General features: G+C 39.7%; 1 protein-coding gene across 2 annotated transcripts in view; it reads right to left on the bottom strand.

Moving 5' to 3' along the window:
• The window catches only part of grid1a (glutamate receptor, ionotropic, delta 1a), a 429424-nt gene that overhangs the window by 159112 nt on the left and 256448 nt on the right, over positions 1–13864 (bottom strand). For both annotated transcript variants that reach the window (XM_033979576.2, XM_055227265.1), the window contains one exon: positions 2432–2637. In XM_033979576.2, coding sequence (XP_033835467.1) covers positions 2432–2637 — 206 coding nt within the window. The remainder of the gene's footprint in view (positions 1–2431; positions 2638–13864) is intronic.

The following is a 13864-nucleotide window of genomic DNA, read 5'->3' as shown; positions in this document are numbered from 1 at the left end:
TTGCCAAGAAACCCAAGAGCTATTTTATCCATTTGTAAATGGAATAGACCAGTGGTTCCTAACCTTTATCTCCCAATAACCCCTAGTTTTCCAAGTACTGGCCACCCCAACAGCCTTGATCCTCCAATGCCTGAGAAGTAACTGTCTTATAAGAAAAGAAAATAAGGAAAAGCAATTGGCTGTGTGCGCAACAGCATCCGGCTAATTCTCTAGAACAGTAACCAGTCATTTCTGCGATAATGATATCTTTATGTTTTGTTTTTTTACTGAATCTGACTAATATATATACATAAATATAAATATATATATGTTTTGTTTTGGGGTTTTTTTGTTTTTGTTTTTAGTAAAAGTTTGCATTAGCATTCATTCACACAAAAAACTACCTTTCTATGCACAGAAGTGAAGTATTCTGCTCAAGGCTTAACACGTCAGTGACATCCACCCACAGCTCACTGTCCACTGTGTGATCTGTTAGTGTTTATTGATTTTAGCACGACTTGGCAAAGACCTCATAGAGATAGAATTGAGGCGGAAATGACCATGATTACTGCTTTAGAGACCGGAACTAGCCGGATGTCATTGCACACAGAGCCTACTGACATCCCATCATTTTAATTCAAGCAGTCTAGTTTGATGGGGGCCCGGCTCCTAGGCTGGAATAGACTATTCATTTGAACTGTGCAACACTAAATCCAAAAATGTCCAAGATTCAAACTAAAAAGCTAAGGAAACAGAGGTAGTGTTGCAATGAGAGGAGTCACAACATCTAAGTATGGACAGAGAAGGCTGAAAACCCTCCAGGCTTACACACGCTGGACTTTCCCTGGTGTCAACTCTGCCCGAGGTTACGAAAACTGTTGAAGATCAGTAAACAAACTTTCTTACTTTCAAAAGAAAATGGAGTCAATATTTTACAGTAATAATTCACTCTATTCTAAAATGAGATTTTTCAAAATTTGCTGTTAAATTTTGGCACTCCAATCGAGGCTGTCTTCTGGCCAACTTTACCAGCCAACTGATCTCCGCCATCTGCTTTGGATGTTGTCAAACCTCGGTGCAGAGAGTTCGGAGACAGTTGCAGGTTGTTTCATCAGTTTTTAACAAGGGAAAGGTCGGGAAGGGAGTAGGAGGCACCAATTACCGCAACACATTTCAAATCCTGCTATCAACATGCTTCTAATTTGCCACATAACAAGCAATTAACGGGGCTACGTAATCTTGTTAAGCATTTACTGTGTAATTAATGTACAACTACGTGAGCCCAAAATGGTGCATATTCTAGAGCCTGCGAGAACCAGCCCAGATATGTAGACAGACACGGTGTCAACAAAACACGCAGCGGGGAACAGAGGTCAAGAGTAACCAAAGGACTGAGGAGAATTTGTGGAGAAAAATGTAGATCGTAATGGCTAGGAAATATGCAAAACTATAAGTGTCAGTGACATGATAGAAAATACTAATAATCACTTTATGAATAAAAATAGACTATATTATTATAAACAATATACTGTATTTTTGTTTACCAACTAAGCCCAACCAGAACCCATTCTTGATTAAAAATAGTATGTTCCCCTCTATATAGAACTGAGATAACCTGTGTAACTTTTTTTTGGTGCAGGGTCTTTTTATTCCCTATTGCATGAATTGTCAATAGGAGTCACCTCGGCCAAGTTATTATTATATTAATTAATTAATTAATTAATATTTATTTATTACTGAATAAATAAATGAATGCCAATTACATGGTCTGGAATCCCATGACACACATGGACTCTGACTAGCTCTGCAGAAGCTCGTGCTGTTTAGGTCTGCGTCAGGATGTCAGCTCTCAGCAGAACGGGGCCTGATGCTGGACTATAAACCAGCTTTTGACCTGTAATTGTGTGGTAGGAACAGTTGTGCATGTATTAACAGAAATACTTGTGCACTAAATAACAAAGTTATCTCTGTTATTGTGGTAGCTTGCTGTAGTGTGCTTTTAACATCAGCTGAACCAAATGTCATCCACAAGGACCTGGGTAGTCCTGATTTTGTCCTGGTTTTGTCCTGGTTTAATCCTGGTTTAGTCCTGCTTCAGTACTTATTTTAGGCTTGTGGTTAAAGCCTGCATGCGGTTGTAGTTAAGGCCAACATGTAAGCATAACTTAGTAGTAGTCTAGTAGTCTTATTGTGAGCCTCTCCATAGATCTAACTTGTAACTGCACCTATTTTTCCCCATGGAGATACATCTAAATTAATTCCACATTGTAGAACATTCCAGACAAAGCAATAGCTTTCCAGTCCACCAGAAAAGTTTCATTGGTCAATTGTAGATACCATTTTGTGTGCACATACTGTGCAACATGTTAAAGTAGAAATGAGAATTTAAAAATGTATTGATTCAAATTTGACAGACTGGACTTCTAAGCCAACATCTGATGATGGGACGTACCTGGTGGATGAAGACCTGAGCCCCTCTCGGGCTCATCAGCAGCACGGCTCTCCTTAGCGTGTCTCTGTAGCGGTTTAACTCCTCTGTCCTCATCATGTTGAACAGGTCGTTGAAAACTCGGCTAACATTACGGTCTACCCTCTGTAAAGACACGTCCAGCCCAAGACGCGACGCAGAGTCCATGAAGTTCTGCAGTCCTCGGATATCTGTGAAAGAGAGAGTCAACAAGAGTAAGTACAAACTGCCAGGGATGTAGAGGTGTCAGCAGTGGGAGCCAATACAACCAAGATGTTTTGGCTCCCATCCATAAGCCATTTTCAATTTCTACTTGTCTGAGACACCAGGGTTTATACCTGCAGTTGTTAATCTTTCCTGACAAGGTTGGGTAGGTCCACCAAATATGTACGACAACTATAAGACTGAGGATTTAGCAGATTTAGAGGTGGAATTAAGTTGTTGTAAATCAGTGATAAACTTATGTTTAAAATGAAATATATTTCAAAAGTCAGGCTTGTCTATGTTCATTTTATTTTATTTATCTTTATTTACTTTATATACAGGGATAGCCCAGTGAGAGCACTTAGACTCCTTTTCATGGGCGCCCTGTTCAAGTACAAAAAAACAAACAAAAAAAACTATTAAAAAAAATGCCAAGAAAAACAAATAAGTACCTAAATCCATTTAAAACATTAAACAGGAGCAGGTGTGAGTATAAATGTTTATCACCACATTATTAAATTTGTGGCACCAAAGTATTTCATTTTGCATGTACCGGAGATATATTTCATATTTGGGAAGCAAAACAACCAAAAGCCCTTTTTCCAATTTCAGTTCTGGTGTATGTGTATACATACATATATATATATATATATATATATATATATATATATATATATATATATATATATATATATATATATATATATATATATATATATATATATATGCCTGGAGGGTTTTCAGCCAGGGTTTTCAGCCTTCTCTGTCCATACTTAGATGTTGTGACTCCTCTCATTGCAACACTACCTCTGTTTCCTTAGCTTTTTAGTTTGAACCCGGAGTCCACCATGCACCGGGAACAGGTCTGACTTACTGCCGGCAATGCGAACACAGCTCCTGCTCCGGTCATACAGGGACCGGCCAGCCCTTAGCAAAGAGCCCCGGACCCCATACTCCCAGAGCACCCCCCAAAGGACACCACGAGGGACACGGTCGAATGCCTTCTCCAGATCCACAAAACACATGTGGACTGGTTGGGCATACTCCCATGAGCCATCGAGGACCCGATGGAGAGTATAGAGCTGGTCCAGTGTTCCACGACCGGGACGAAAACCACACTGCTCCTCCTGAATCCGAGGTTCGACTATCGGTCAGATTCTCCTCTCCAGTACCCTGGAATAGACCTTACCGGGAAGACTGAGGAGTGTGATTTCCCTGTAATTGGAACACACCCTCTGGTCCCCCTTCTTATACAGAGGGACCACCACCCCGGTCTGCCATTCCAGTGGTACTGTCCCCGACCGCCACACGATGTTGCAGAGACGTGTCAGCCAAGACAGTCCCACAACATCCAGAGACTTGAGGTACTCGGAGAGGGGAGAGGGGCTGAGCTGTCAACCGATCACCACCTGGTGGTGAGTATATATATATATATATATATATATATATATATATATATATATATATATATATATATATATGTTATGTATGTATGTATATGTTATGTAGTTATATATCTATGACACCCATGGATCATTATGGTATGGCTGCACATTTTAAATCACAACATTCATCTAAAATAACTTCCACGTTAAAAAAACTGTGCCCAATGCCATGAACAATCAGAACACAGCACCATGAAGTTTTCCAATAGATAGCTGCACATCACTCTATTGAGCAGCAGATATTTTGTTTCATTTGTACCAAAATGACTACACCCCACTGCTAACTCCTACATGTATCACTGATTAAGAAAATAAAATTGTTGAGTGAATTAAGTAGAGAGCAGTAGGCGTGTGTCCCGGTGGCAGTGAAAACAGGGGGTTGATCGGCAATATTGCATCTTGAAAATCAGCGATTAGAGATTACTCAAACATGCACGAATCACTCTAAATACAACTTCAGCTGAGTGAATGAGGAGGGGAAACAACGATAACATAAAAGGTCTGCTTTAATGCCATGCCATGTGGAACATTCAAGCCAAGGCAATAACATTTCTCCATGGAGGCAAGTAGGTGGCATGTAGCATACCCTCAATCAGAAAAGTTACATAGTGCACCTTTACAGACAATATGGCTACAGTAAACAACCAGCACTGTGCACACGACACGTCTGGAAAAGCGTTCAACTTTACAGAAGCAAAATATCTTATTATTTTGGCATTATAAAAAAAATAATAAATAAGATAGAAACCCCTTTTTCCTTTTTGAAGATGATTTGTTTGTCAAAATGATTAGAACTATGTTTTTTGATTAACAAATGAATGACATAGTGATGGCCAACCTACTTATTCCATGAACTTTTCCATGAGTTCATGGACCTTAATATTAAAAGCCATATTTGCTATTTTTATTATGAATCCAAAATTGAAAAAAAAACAAAACATGATTGATCAATAACAGGAAAAAATATTATTATTATCAATAATAATAATAATAATACTAATAATAATAATGATAATAATAATTTACCAAATCAACCAACTGTAATCAAGTTAGGTAGAAGTAAAATTGAAACAACTTTCACTATTACTTTATTTATTATGACACCTTGATCTTTAATGGAAATTGTTCAGTTGCTTCGAAAATGTGTAATTTGTTGAATATTTGACCAATTACACCTTTTTACTTTTTATTACTTCAGCCACTCTTTTTCTGTGATTGAACTGTGCCCTTGAAAAGATTTAATAATAGTGACAATGGCTCTGATTCATTATACACTTTATGAGTCTTTTAAAGCAATTCACAGCAGTCCAATACGCAGTCCATCTCCATACGCTTGGTAAAATACTTCTGTAGCCAAAACAGTCCTGAGGCAGACCAGATGGGGAGATGTGGCTGCGAGTGTGCCTTTACCTAAAAACAAAACATACAGGTGATGTAGGGGTAGCAACAGATGCAGTAAATCGTTTCTAGTCTCCAGTAACTAAAAATAAGTATGGATCAAGTTTCTTTCCCTCCCAACAAAAAAGATAAGCCCATATTCTCTGCTAGAAAGTCTGCAGTGGCGATCGAACCAAGGAATCAAATCCCACGTATTCTGACCACTTAAGTGCCACACAGAGGCGTATATCCGGCAGCATTTCATCAAAATTCTGGCCACACATTCTTTGCTGCTCGCACACCTGTACATGGACTTTTATATTCGGGCTGCGTTTCAAAAGCTCCGAGGCAGGTCTGGTTCCTCCTGCTCCTGATCTGAAGCGTGACAAAGCAGCAACAAGCCATTCTGTCGGTCTTTCACAGGATATGAAACTCCAGGCAGGTGTGGTGTGCTGTCCCCCGGGATCCTGAGCTGTATGTGTGTGGGTTAGAGAGCGCCATACAGAAAAAGATACTTTAAAAAAACAACAACTTTGACGCACAATTCAAAGGTAATGCAAAGCAAAAGGGCCATTATGCACGCAGAGTAGTCAGGGGAGTAGCATCCCAGCATGTGCCAAGTCATGGAGGGATTGTGGGAGAAGAAACGTCACATCTGAAATGGAGGAGGTGGATTTTTGGGGATGGTAACGTGCTTTGATTCAGGCTTTTATCTCATTGTAGGCTGGCTGTGTGACTCATTCATTGTTTGGGTAAGATGTTGAAATTATGACTGTGAAAGACAATGCATTATTCATTAGTCCATATGCTTATAGGCATATGCATTGAAAATATTTTCAGTTTAACACATTTTGTAGCGTTTAGGGATTGGGTAGGTGGATCACTTTTCTAAGCTGTCCCTCTTCTGACCCTGCACTCGTTGTTATTCTTGTCCACCAGGGGAGCAGGTCTCACTATGAGCTGCTGGTAAGATATGGAGCACAAAGAATGTAGCTTAGTACAACACACGCATATGAGGTACATTAAAGATGCACTATGTCACTTTCTGTGTTTATGCAGGTGTTGTTGTTTTTGTCTGGAACATTCCACTTTATGGGATTAAATTTATAGCTCATGTATTCATTTACAGATATAAATAAAAAAAAGTATGCACTATGAGCTGGTATGCCTCTCCAAAGATGAGACTGCAATTATTTTGTCTCCATGGACATATGTAAATTTAAAGAAGAGGTATTGTGTTTGTGTCTGCTATATGGCTATAATCTATGACACCTGTGGATAAATTGCAATATTCATCTATAATAACTTATTAGAAAACTGCAGTGCCCAATGGGAGCTGACAGTGCCATAAATGTCGTCAGAACAATGAGCCGTGAAGTTCTCCGATTTGTACCAAAATGTCTACAAGACACTGCCAAATCCTATGTGTATCATCGTTTAAGAAAATAGAAGAATGAAGTAAGTAGGTCATGGTGGGCGTGTACCAGTGGCTGTGAAAATGGGGATTGATCGGCAATATGGCTTCTTTACAATAAGCAATTAAAGATTACTCAAGCATGTGCATATGACACGTTTGGCAAAGCGATCAAAGTTATAGAAGCAAAATATCTTGTTATTTTGACATTATAATAAAATAATAAATATGAAACCTTTCTCTTTTGGAGGTGATTTGGTTGTCAAAATGATAAAACTTAAGTTATTATTTTGCTTTGACTTTTTGAGGTCATATTCAAATAAAGAAGCTGAATTTGCATAGCATGTCACTGTGACCTTACTGAAACAGTTTGCAATTAGCACTTTGTTATTCATGGTTGTTCACAGGAAGTACTGGTACACAACAAGTCTTTCAAATAGAAAGTGCAGTAATAACCACAGATTCATGAATAATTTGATTGCAATGATGAAAAGGTCACATGTGTGCTTCTTACTGGCCCCAAACCTAAATACGTTAAAATATTGAGCTGACTGTGGAATGACATCTGATACACATAGTGGCTAAACCTCCTTAGCAGGTCCAGTCTCGATAGAAGCTAAGCAGGGTTGGGCCTAGTTAGTTTTACGATGGAAGACCGTTGGGAATACCAGGTGCCATAGGGATTGGTAAAAATGCAAATTGTTGTTGTATCCATAGGCAAGTCACTTCACCCACATTGCCTAGTTTGAATGTGTTTTGTGAGGGAATGATTAGTGGTGGTTGGAGGGACCAGTGGCGTAGAGTGGCAGTCTCACTTTGGTTAGTCTATCCCAGGGCGGCTGTAGCTGCACGTGACATGCACACATTAGGTTAGCTGTTGTGTCACCATATTTTAAATAGAAAAACTGAGAAAAGAAAGTTGACAGTTTAGATTTTACTACAATATAACTTGTTTGTTTTTTTTTTTTGTTTTTTTTTTTTACAGCAATTTCTATAAATGTTTGAATTCCCAGCCAAAACGTTTGTTCGACCATCAATAACTTGGAGCATTGAATAAATCTCAGTGGCGCGCTTAGCTAGCTTTGCATAAAACTAGCAGGGTTGGCTGTGGGGTTTGTTTTGGTAAAATATGGCAGCAGGCACTGAACAGTTTGTTTTTATAGGACTGCAGAGGAGGCCGCGCAGTGGGCTGTGGTTAGCACTTCTCCCTCACGGCAAGACAGATTCATGGGGCTGGATTCCAAGGCTATGTGCAGTTAGCATCTTTAAATCCATGGCTAACTCCCACAGGTATAGGACACGCACTGCAGAGGATGAAATCAAGAGGTTGTAACTTTTCTTATAGTAAGTCAAAGTCCAAAGGATGAATAAAATCATTGATTAGGTTATATGTCGTCATTTTTATCAAGGGCCACTATGAAAATAATTTACCTTTACCAATGTCCTTCTGTTGCATCTGTCCATGCAGTGGAAGGGCACACAGAAGAGGCCAGACTGTTTCAAAGTGAAAGTGTTGTTATTCACTCCTTTTGTTGAAACATTGCATTGCAGAGGTACAGACACTCGCAGAAGTGCAGTGCAGTAGAATTTGGCTGAGTGCTTCTTATTTGAAGTGATATGCACAGGCAACTGCACCCAGACTCAGAGGCTGGGGGCAAAGACTGGTAATTAGGCTAATATGAAAAAAGCCTTGACCTGGTCTGATCACTGAAGCAACATATTGGTTTCTTCTGTCTGCGTCTGCAGGCAATATCATGAAAATCATCAAAATAGGATGCAATGTTCGATTTTCCCCTCTGCTGTTGAATGGCAATTTATTTTGGGGAAGCATAAATACTTATTGTTGCCACTGGATTCCTTTTGGAATAAAAATGTTCAAAGGGCAGAACAAAACATAAAATTAAATCATTCATCATCTTGAAGCCACACTCAGAGCAGTGCAGTGAAAACTGTTCCCTCCTGAACCCTCTGTTGTGAGCAGGTCTGTGTACAGGGCCACAGCTCAGCTCTGGACTCAGGGTACCAGGCACGGCTTCAGACCTAATAACAGCTTCCTCTGAATCCTATGCAAAAGACAGCAAAGATATCAGTTAGGGAACACTAGCATGCCACCTATTTTGGTCTACAGGATGTCTTCACAAATATAAGTTCATTTATCAATATGTGTCTCTGGGACTGTGGTGGATACAGCAACTTTAACTGAGTTACCTTAGAGAATGCTGTCATTCAGTGACGCAACACTCCACTCATGTTTGTTATTAAAAATAACTTACAACAACTTCCCTGCAAAACTTCAGATCATACAAAAATAAAAACTTTGGTCTGTGTGCTGATCGATGAGCAAGACAGGTGTGAAACCAGGAGAGGCTTAGCTGCAATATCCAAGGGCAAGTGAGCTGTTTCTAAGCAGAGATGAGTTTGAAAAAAACCTCAACAAACTTTGAAAATGCAGAAAAGAAACTTGTACAATGTCGATTACAAACAAACTAGTTTTTAATCCCACATGGTTCTACGGAGAGATGCCACGCAGAGGCCAATAGAAACAGTGGACTTGAGACGCAGCGTTCCGAAGCGAGCGCACTGACTCTGGACTGGCCTGTGGAAAAGAGGATTAACAGGGAATTAAAGTGTGATTTCTGGACATGTTTACTCGGGTGTCAGTCTATAACACAAATGTGCTTCTGAAAGTTTCACATATTGAAACGTGACCCCTGTGAGAATCATAGACACAGCATACTACACACAAGGACTTTTAATGGAGCCCATTTATCTTAATGTCACTGCTGTAGCTGTAGCAGCCACATCTCAGCTTGTTCGTGAACACACTGGTGCTCAAAGCCTAATGCACTAGAAATGTAATGCAGAGCTACTCAGAATGTAGAAGGAACACTATAACAGCCAATAATCAAACCATGTGAGGCAAAGGTGTTAGTTTCTCAGGCAATATAAATCAATTTTCCTATTTTTTATTATTAAAGGTGGAACTTTTCTGGTAGGGAATGTGCCATTTGCTTGTGCCCATGGAGATGTTGCCATGTCATGCCATGCTGGGACAGAGAGGCATTAAACTCAATGTGCATTTATTCAATTACAAGTTTTATTGATAAAACAATACATAGAAAATCAGACTTTATTATGGTGAATGGGATCAACTCCACAGATCTGACCTGTGCCTTGGCCGTGTTTTGTCCCTTTCAATATTCATACTTTTGATGCCATACTGTAGAGCAAAGCAATAAAAATGCAATGGAACAAACAGGTAGTGGAACCTCCGCCTGAAATGTTACACAGTGCACATTTAGGTCAGGAAGACCGAGTATAGTTGAACTGGTGTCTGAGGGAGGCCTCCCATGTGGCTTTGGAGCGATGAGGCTCAAATGAGTAGTGATGATCAAAGAGCTGTGGGGTTTGCACTGATCTGTCTGACTGTGCAGCAAACGGAGCAGAAGAGCCAGAGGAGCCACCGGCCTGTGTTTACTCCTGGCTGATGAGGCTGTTTAACAAATCACTGTTATCCCACACTTAATTATATGCACCAGGGCCTGGATCACATGTGCCCGGCCAATCACTCCAGCTGCAAACCATCACACTTGATAGACACTGATAGACAGAGCAGAGAGGGCGCTCAGCTCAAATCAGTCCTCGAGACAGTCTTATAGGAAGCATATCTGACAGTGCAAATATTATACTGTAACTTCTATTTTCTATTGCAGTGATTTCTTAAATTGACTAATGTGATGTGTAGCACTCTGAATTGAGTTGTACACATGGCTCTGAAAGCAATTCTGACAGAAAGTCATGACAAATATCTGAATATGATTGGGTGAAGCATCACAAGAGCGCATCCATCTGGATGCTTTTCAAAAACAAAATAGTCTGTATTTCAGCTAAAAAAAGGCTCAAGTATATCTGTTTTGGTTTGTTTGGGTGCTTCACCTTTGGCTTCTGCCCAAACCACAATGCTGCCCTGTGACTGGTCTGAAACACTAGTGGCCCAAGCAACAGCGGGAGCCGGGCCAGATGAATTCAAGTGAGTTTGTGAACTCACAGATATTGTGAGAAATCGTCTTCTTGCCAGGTTCATGATTGTTGAAGGTGCACTATACCTCTATGGAGACAAGTATCAAATCTGGAAAAAAAAAATGCGAGAGATGTGTTTACTGCCTTACTGTGAAGCATGCACTCACTTCGTTGACATACAGAGGTAGTTTGCACTTCTAAAAAAAAAAACGTCTGTATCTAATTTAGAAATTTTGATTAAGGAATGCAATTTTTTGTCTTAAAATTTGCAACTTCAAAAAACAGTTTCAAGTCTTCGACAGTTAGATTCTGCTTACTATTCCAAACATGTTCTATGAAACTTGTTGCAGATGCCTGCATTCATTTGGCAGTAGACATATTTTCTTTTCTGTGACAAAACACACACTTTGAGTCCTTTATAAACTAATACAAAAATAATATGACTGACTATATGATGGCTTTTCAGCTTCTTTGTACTTTGATACATTATCCTCTCAATGACACCATGGAGATAATTCAGTGGACACACTCTCCTTTCTGAAACCAAAACAAATCTAAGTAATGAATTTAGTGAAAGAGAATCACAACAACAGCGTGGCCAAAGAGCCCTTAATGGCTCACCTACCTCTCCCCTTTTACAAGTCTGATGGAGAGAAAGCTTCTGATAAATTTGTTGTGTTTGCTTCCCAACAGCTCGCCCCCACCCCTCCTGTTTATCTGCGCTCATGTTGGCTGCATTTTGTAAAGTGCAAATGCAACACCTTGGTGAAGAGGTGAAGGGAAACTCATTACAATCCTGCGGCCCGTGGCCCCCATGCCAGCCCTGTGTGTCTACTGTGTCACAACAGCACTTAAATGGGCTCTATGAAGACCTGTGTCCATGCTAGCCAAACCTGCCCCAGCACATTAGCAAAACTATATCACAGCTATGTTTACCGTAGCTTAGAGTGCGAATGGTACGAAAGACGTGTTGTAATCCAGACATCTCTGTTTACTTGGGACAATCCTGGTTTTGAGCCCTGTGTCCTGTCTTCAGATTTATCCAAAACCATTGATTTGTCCCAGTCAGGTGTCACCATGTTTGAGCAATTTGATACAGTAATGGTGAAGAAGGGAATATATTGTCATTGGTTTAGCTAAAATACAGAAAAACATGCATAAGGATGTCCCTCAGATAATATACTGACCCACAAGTGAGTTGAGAATGGACAGTGTTACGCGTTCTTTCGCAATTTCATTGATCCCAGCTATCATTGATTCCAGCCAACTTGTCCCTAGTGTCTGTGTACACAGGTACGGGAATGGGTGAGTGGTTCTTTGATTTAATGCATTTTAAGTGCCTTGTAGGTGGAAAAGTGCTATATAAAAATGTGACCATTTGCCATTTACCAAATCTGAGCCAAAATGTACTCCAAGATAAGTTTTGTCACATTTACATTTCCGTTCATTTAAAAGTTGCAATATTTGGCACACATTTTTATGTTAAATTGTCTGCATTAAGAACTGTCCTGATTACTGATGATCAAATCAGTGGATAAGAAGAGACTGAATCTGTTAAAGATGCTGTACCTTATTATTACTGTCTTAAAAAATGAGAAAAGCAGATCTAGTTCATTTGTAAAAGTTTGCAGTGGTCCAGCGTTATTCCTTACTTCCCTAAAGTGTTCCTAGCATCAACATTATTCACCATAATGAAACTATAAGCACTTTCCACAACTTTCAGAGGCCAAAGCTGAGTTTTGCCATCACGCAAATGCTAACAATATGTTAACAGTGCACTTCCTGGTTTGTGGATGATAAAAACACTCTATAATTAAATGCAAACAGCACACATCAGTCTCATTTTGACACTAAGAGCTGCTTCTACAATATATCTGTACTCGGTTAAGACACATTTGACTTTATTACATGAAATTGGGAGCAGCTTTAAGTGTAACAGTTTAAAGAGTTAAAGAAGGACCTATAAGGGTAGAGCCAACAAATGGCTCAAGTAGTCAGTGTTCAAAATATAAAGGCCTTTAATGGTCCTGTGCCTGTTTTTGTCCATGTATTTGAGCAAAGTTTGTATCAGGAAGTGTATAATTAGCATGCTAGTTGTTGTTAGCTTTACTGTGACAGCTAAACTCCGCTATGTTCTCTGAAAGTTATGAAGCACACTTATAAACTCATCGCATTTTGACCTCCGCAAACATTTCTGCTTGGTGCTACCTTAATGGCTCCGTTCCCTTCACAAATAGCGACCCCATATTGTTTCCATATCAGCTTCAACCATCTAGTTTTATACACCTGTCGGTTTCTCTGACTTTGTTTTTGTTTTGTGACCCACAGTTCATTTGCATCAGCTCATACTCAAAATCCCACTTAAATCCACCGAGACACCATTTGTACTTTGAATAGAATTGCTTTGGATAAGTTCAAAAACATTCCCTACCTTTTTATTTCACATCACAATAGTAGGAAACGCCTGATATTGTAAACAAACCTTCTGGAAACAATCCGATAAACAAGCCAATAAAAGCACTTTAATACAAGTGTTAGTTGTCACAGTGAGATAAGAGATTTCTCATTCACTTTTATAGACTAGTTCCACAACATTTACTGGGTTTCCTCTGAGCTGCTGTTATATGGCTGGCCGTCCGAGACTGCTTTTCTGCTTTTGTTTTTGTTTTTACTGGACTCTCTTTATACGATAGCGCAAAATAGCGGGAAGGAAACAAGGGCCCTGCATTGGTTGTCGATTTGGGAACGTAAGCTAAGCATAAACAGAAGCTATACAGAAAAGCAGTGCTGTGTATTCCCATAAACTGGTTCTATTTTTTTCTTAGGCTTTTATCTAAAAACGAATGCCAGCCGCTATCAGCCTTTAGATAAACTGCAAATGGTGGACAATTAGTTGCTTTTAACCTGGCATGTAGAAACTAGAACTCCACCAAGGCCCTGCACCCTGCAGTGGGAATC

The sequence above is a fragment of the Periophthalmus magnuspinnatus genome, chromosome 15, assembly GCF_009829125.3.
Source record: "Periophthalmus magnuspinnatus isolate fPerMag1 chromosome 15, fPerMag1.2.pri, whole genome shotgun sequence".
NCBI classification, from domain to species: Eukaryota; Metazoa; Chordata; class Actinopteri; order Gobiiformes; family Gobiidae; genus Periophthalmus; species Periophthalmus magnuspinnatus.
The sequence above is the reverse complement of the archived record's forward strand: the minus strand, read 5'-3'. Positions and strand labels throughout refer to the sequence as shown.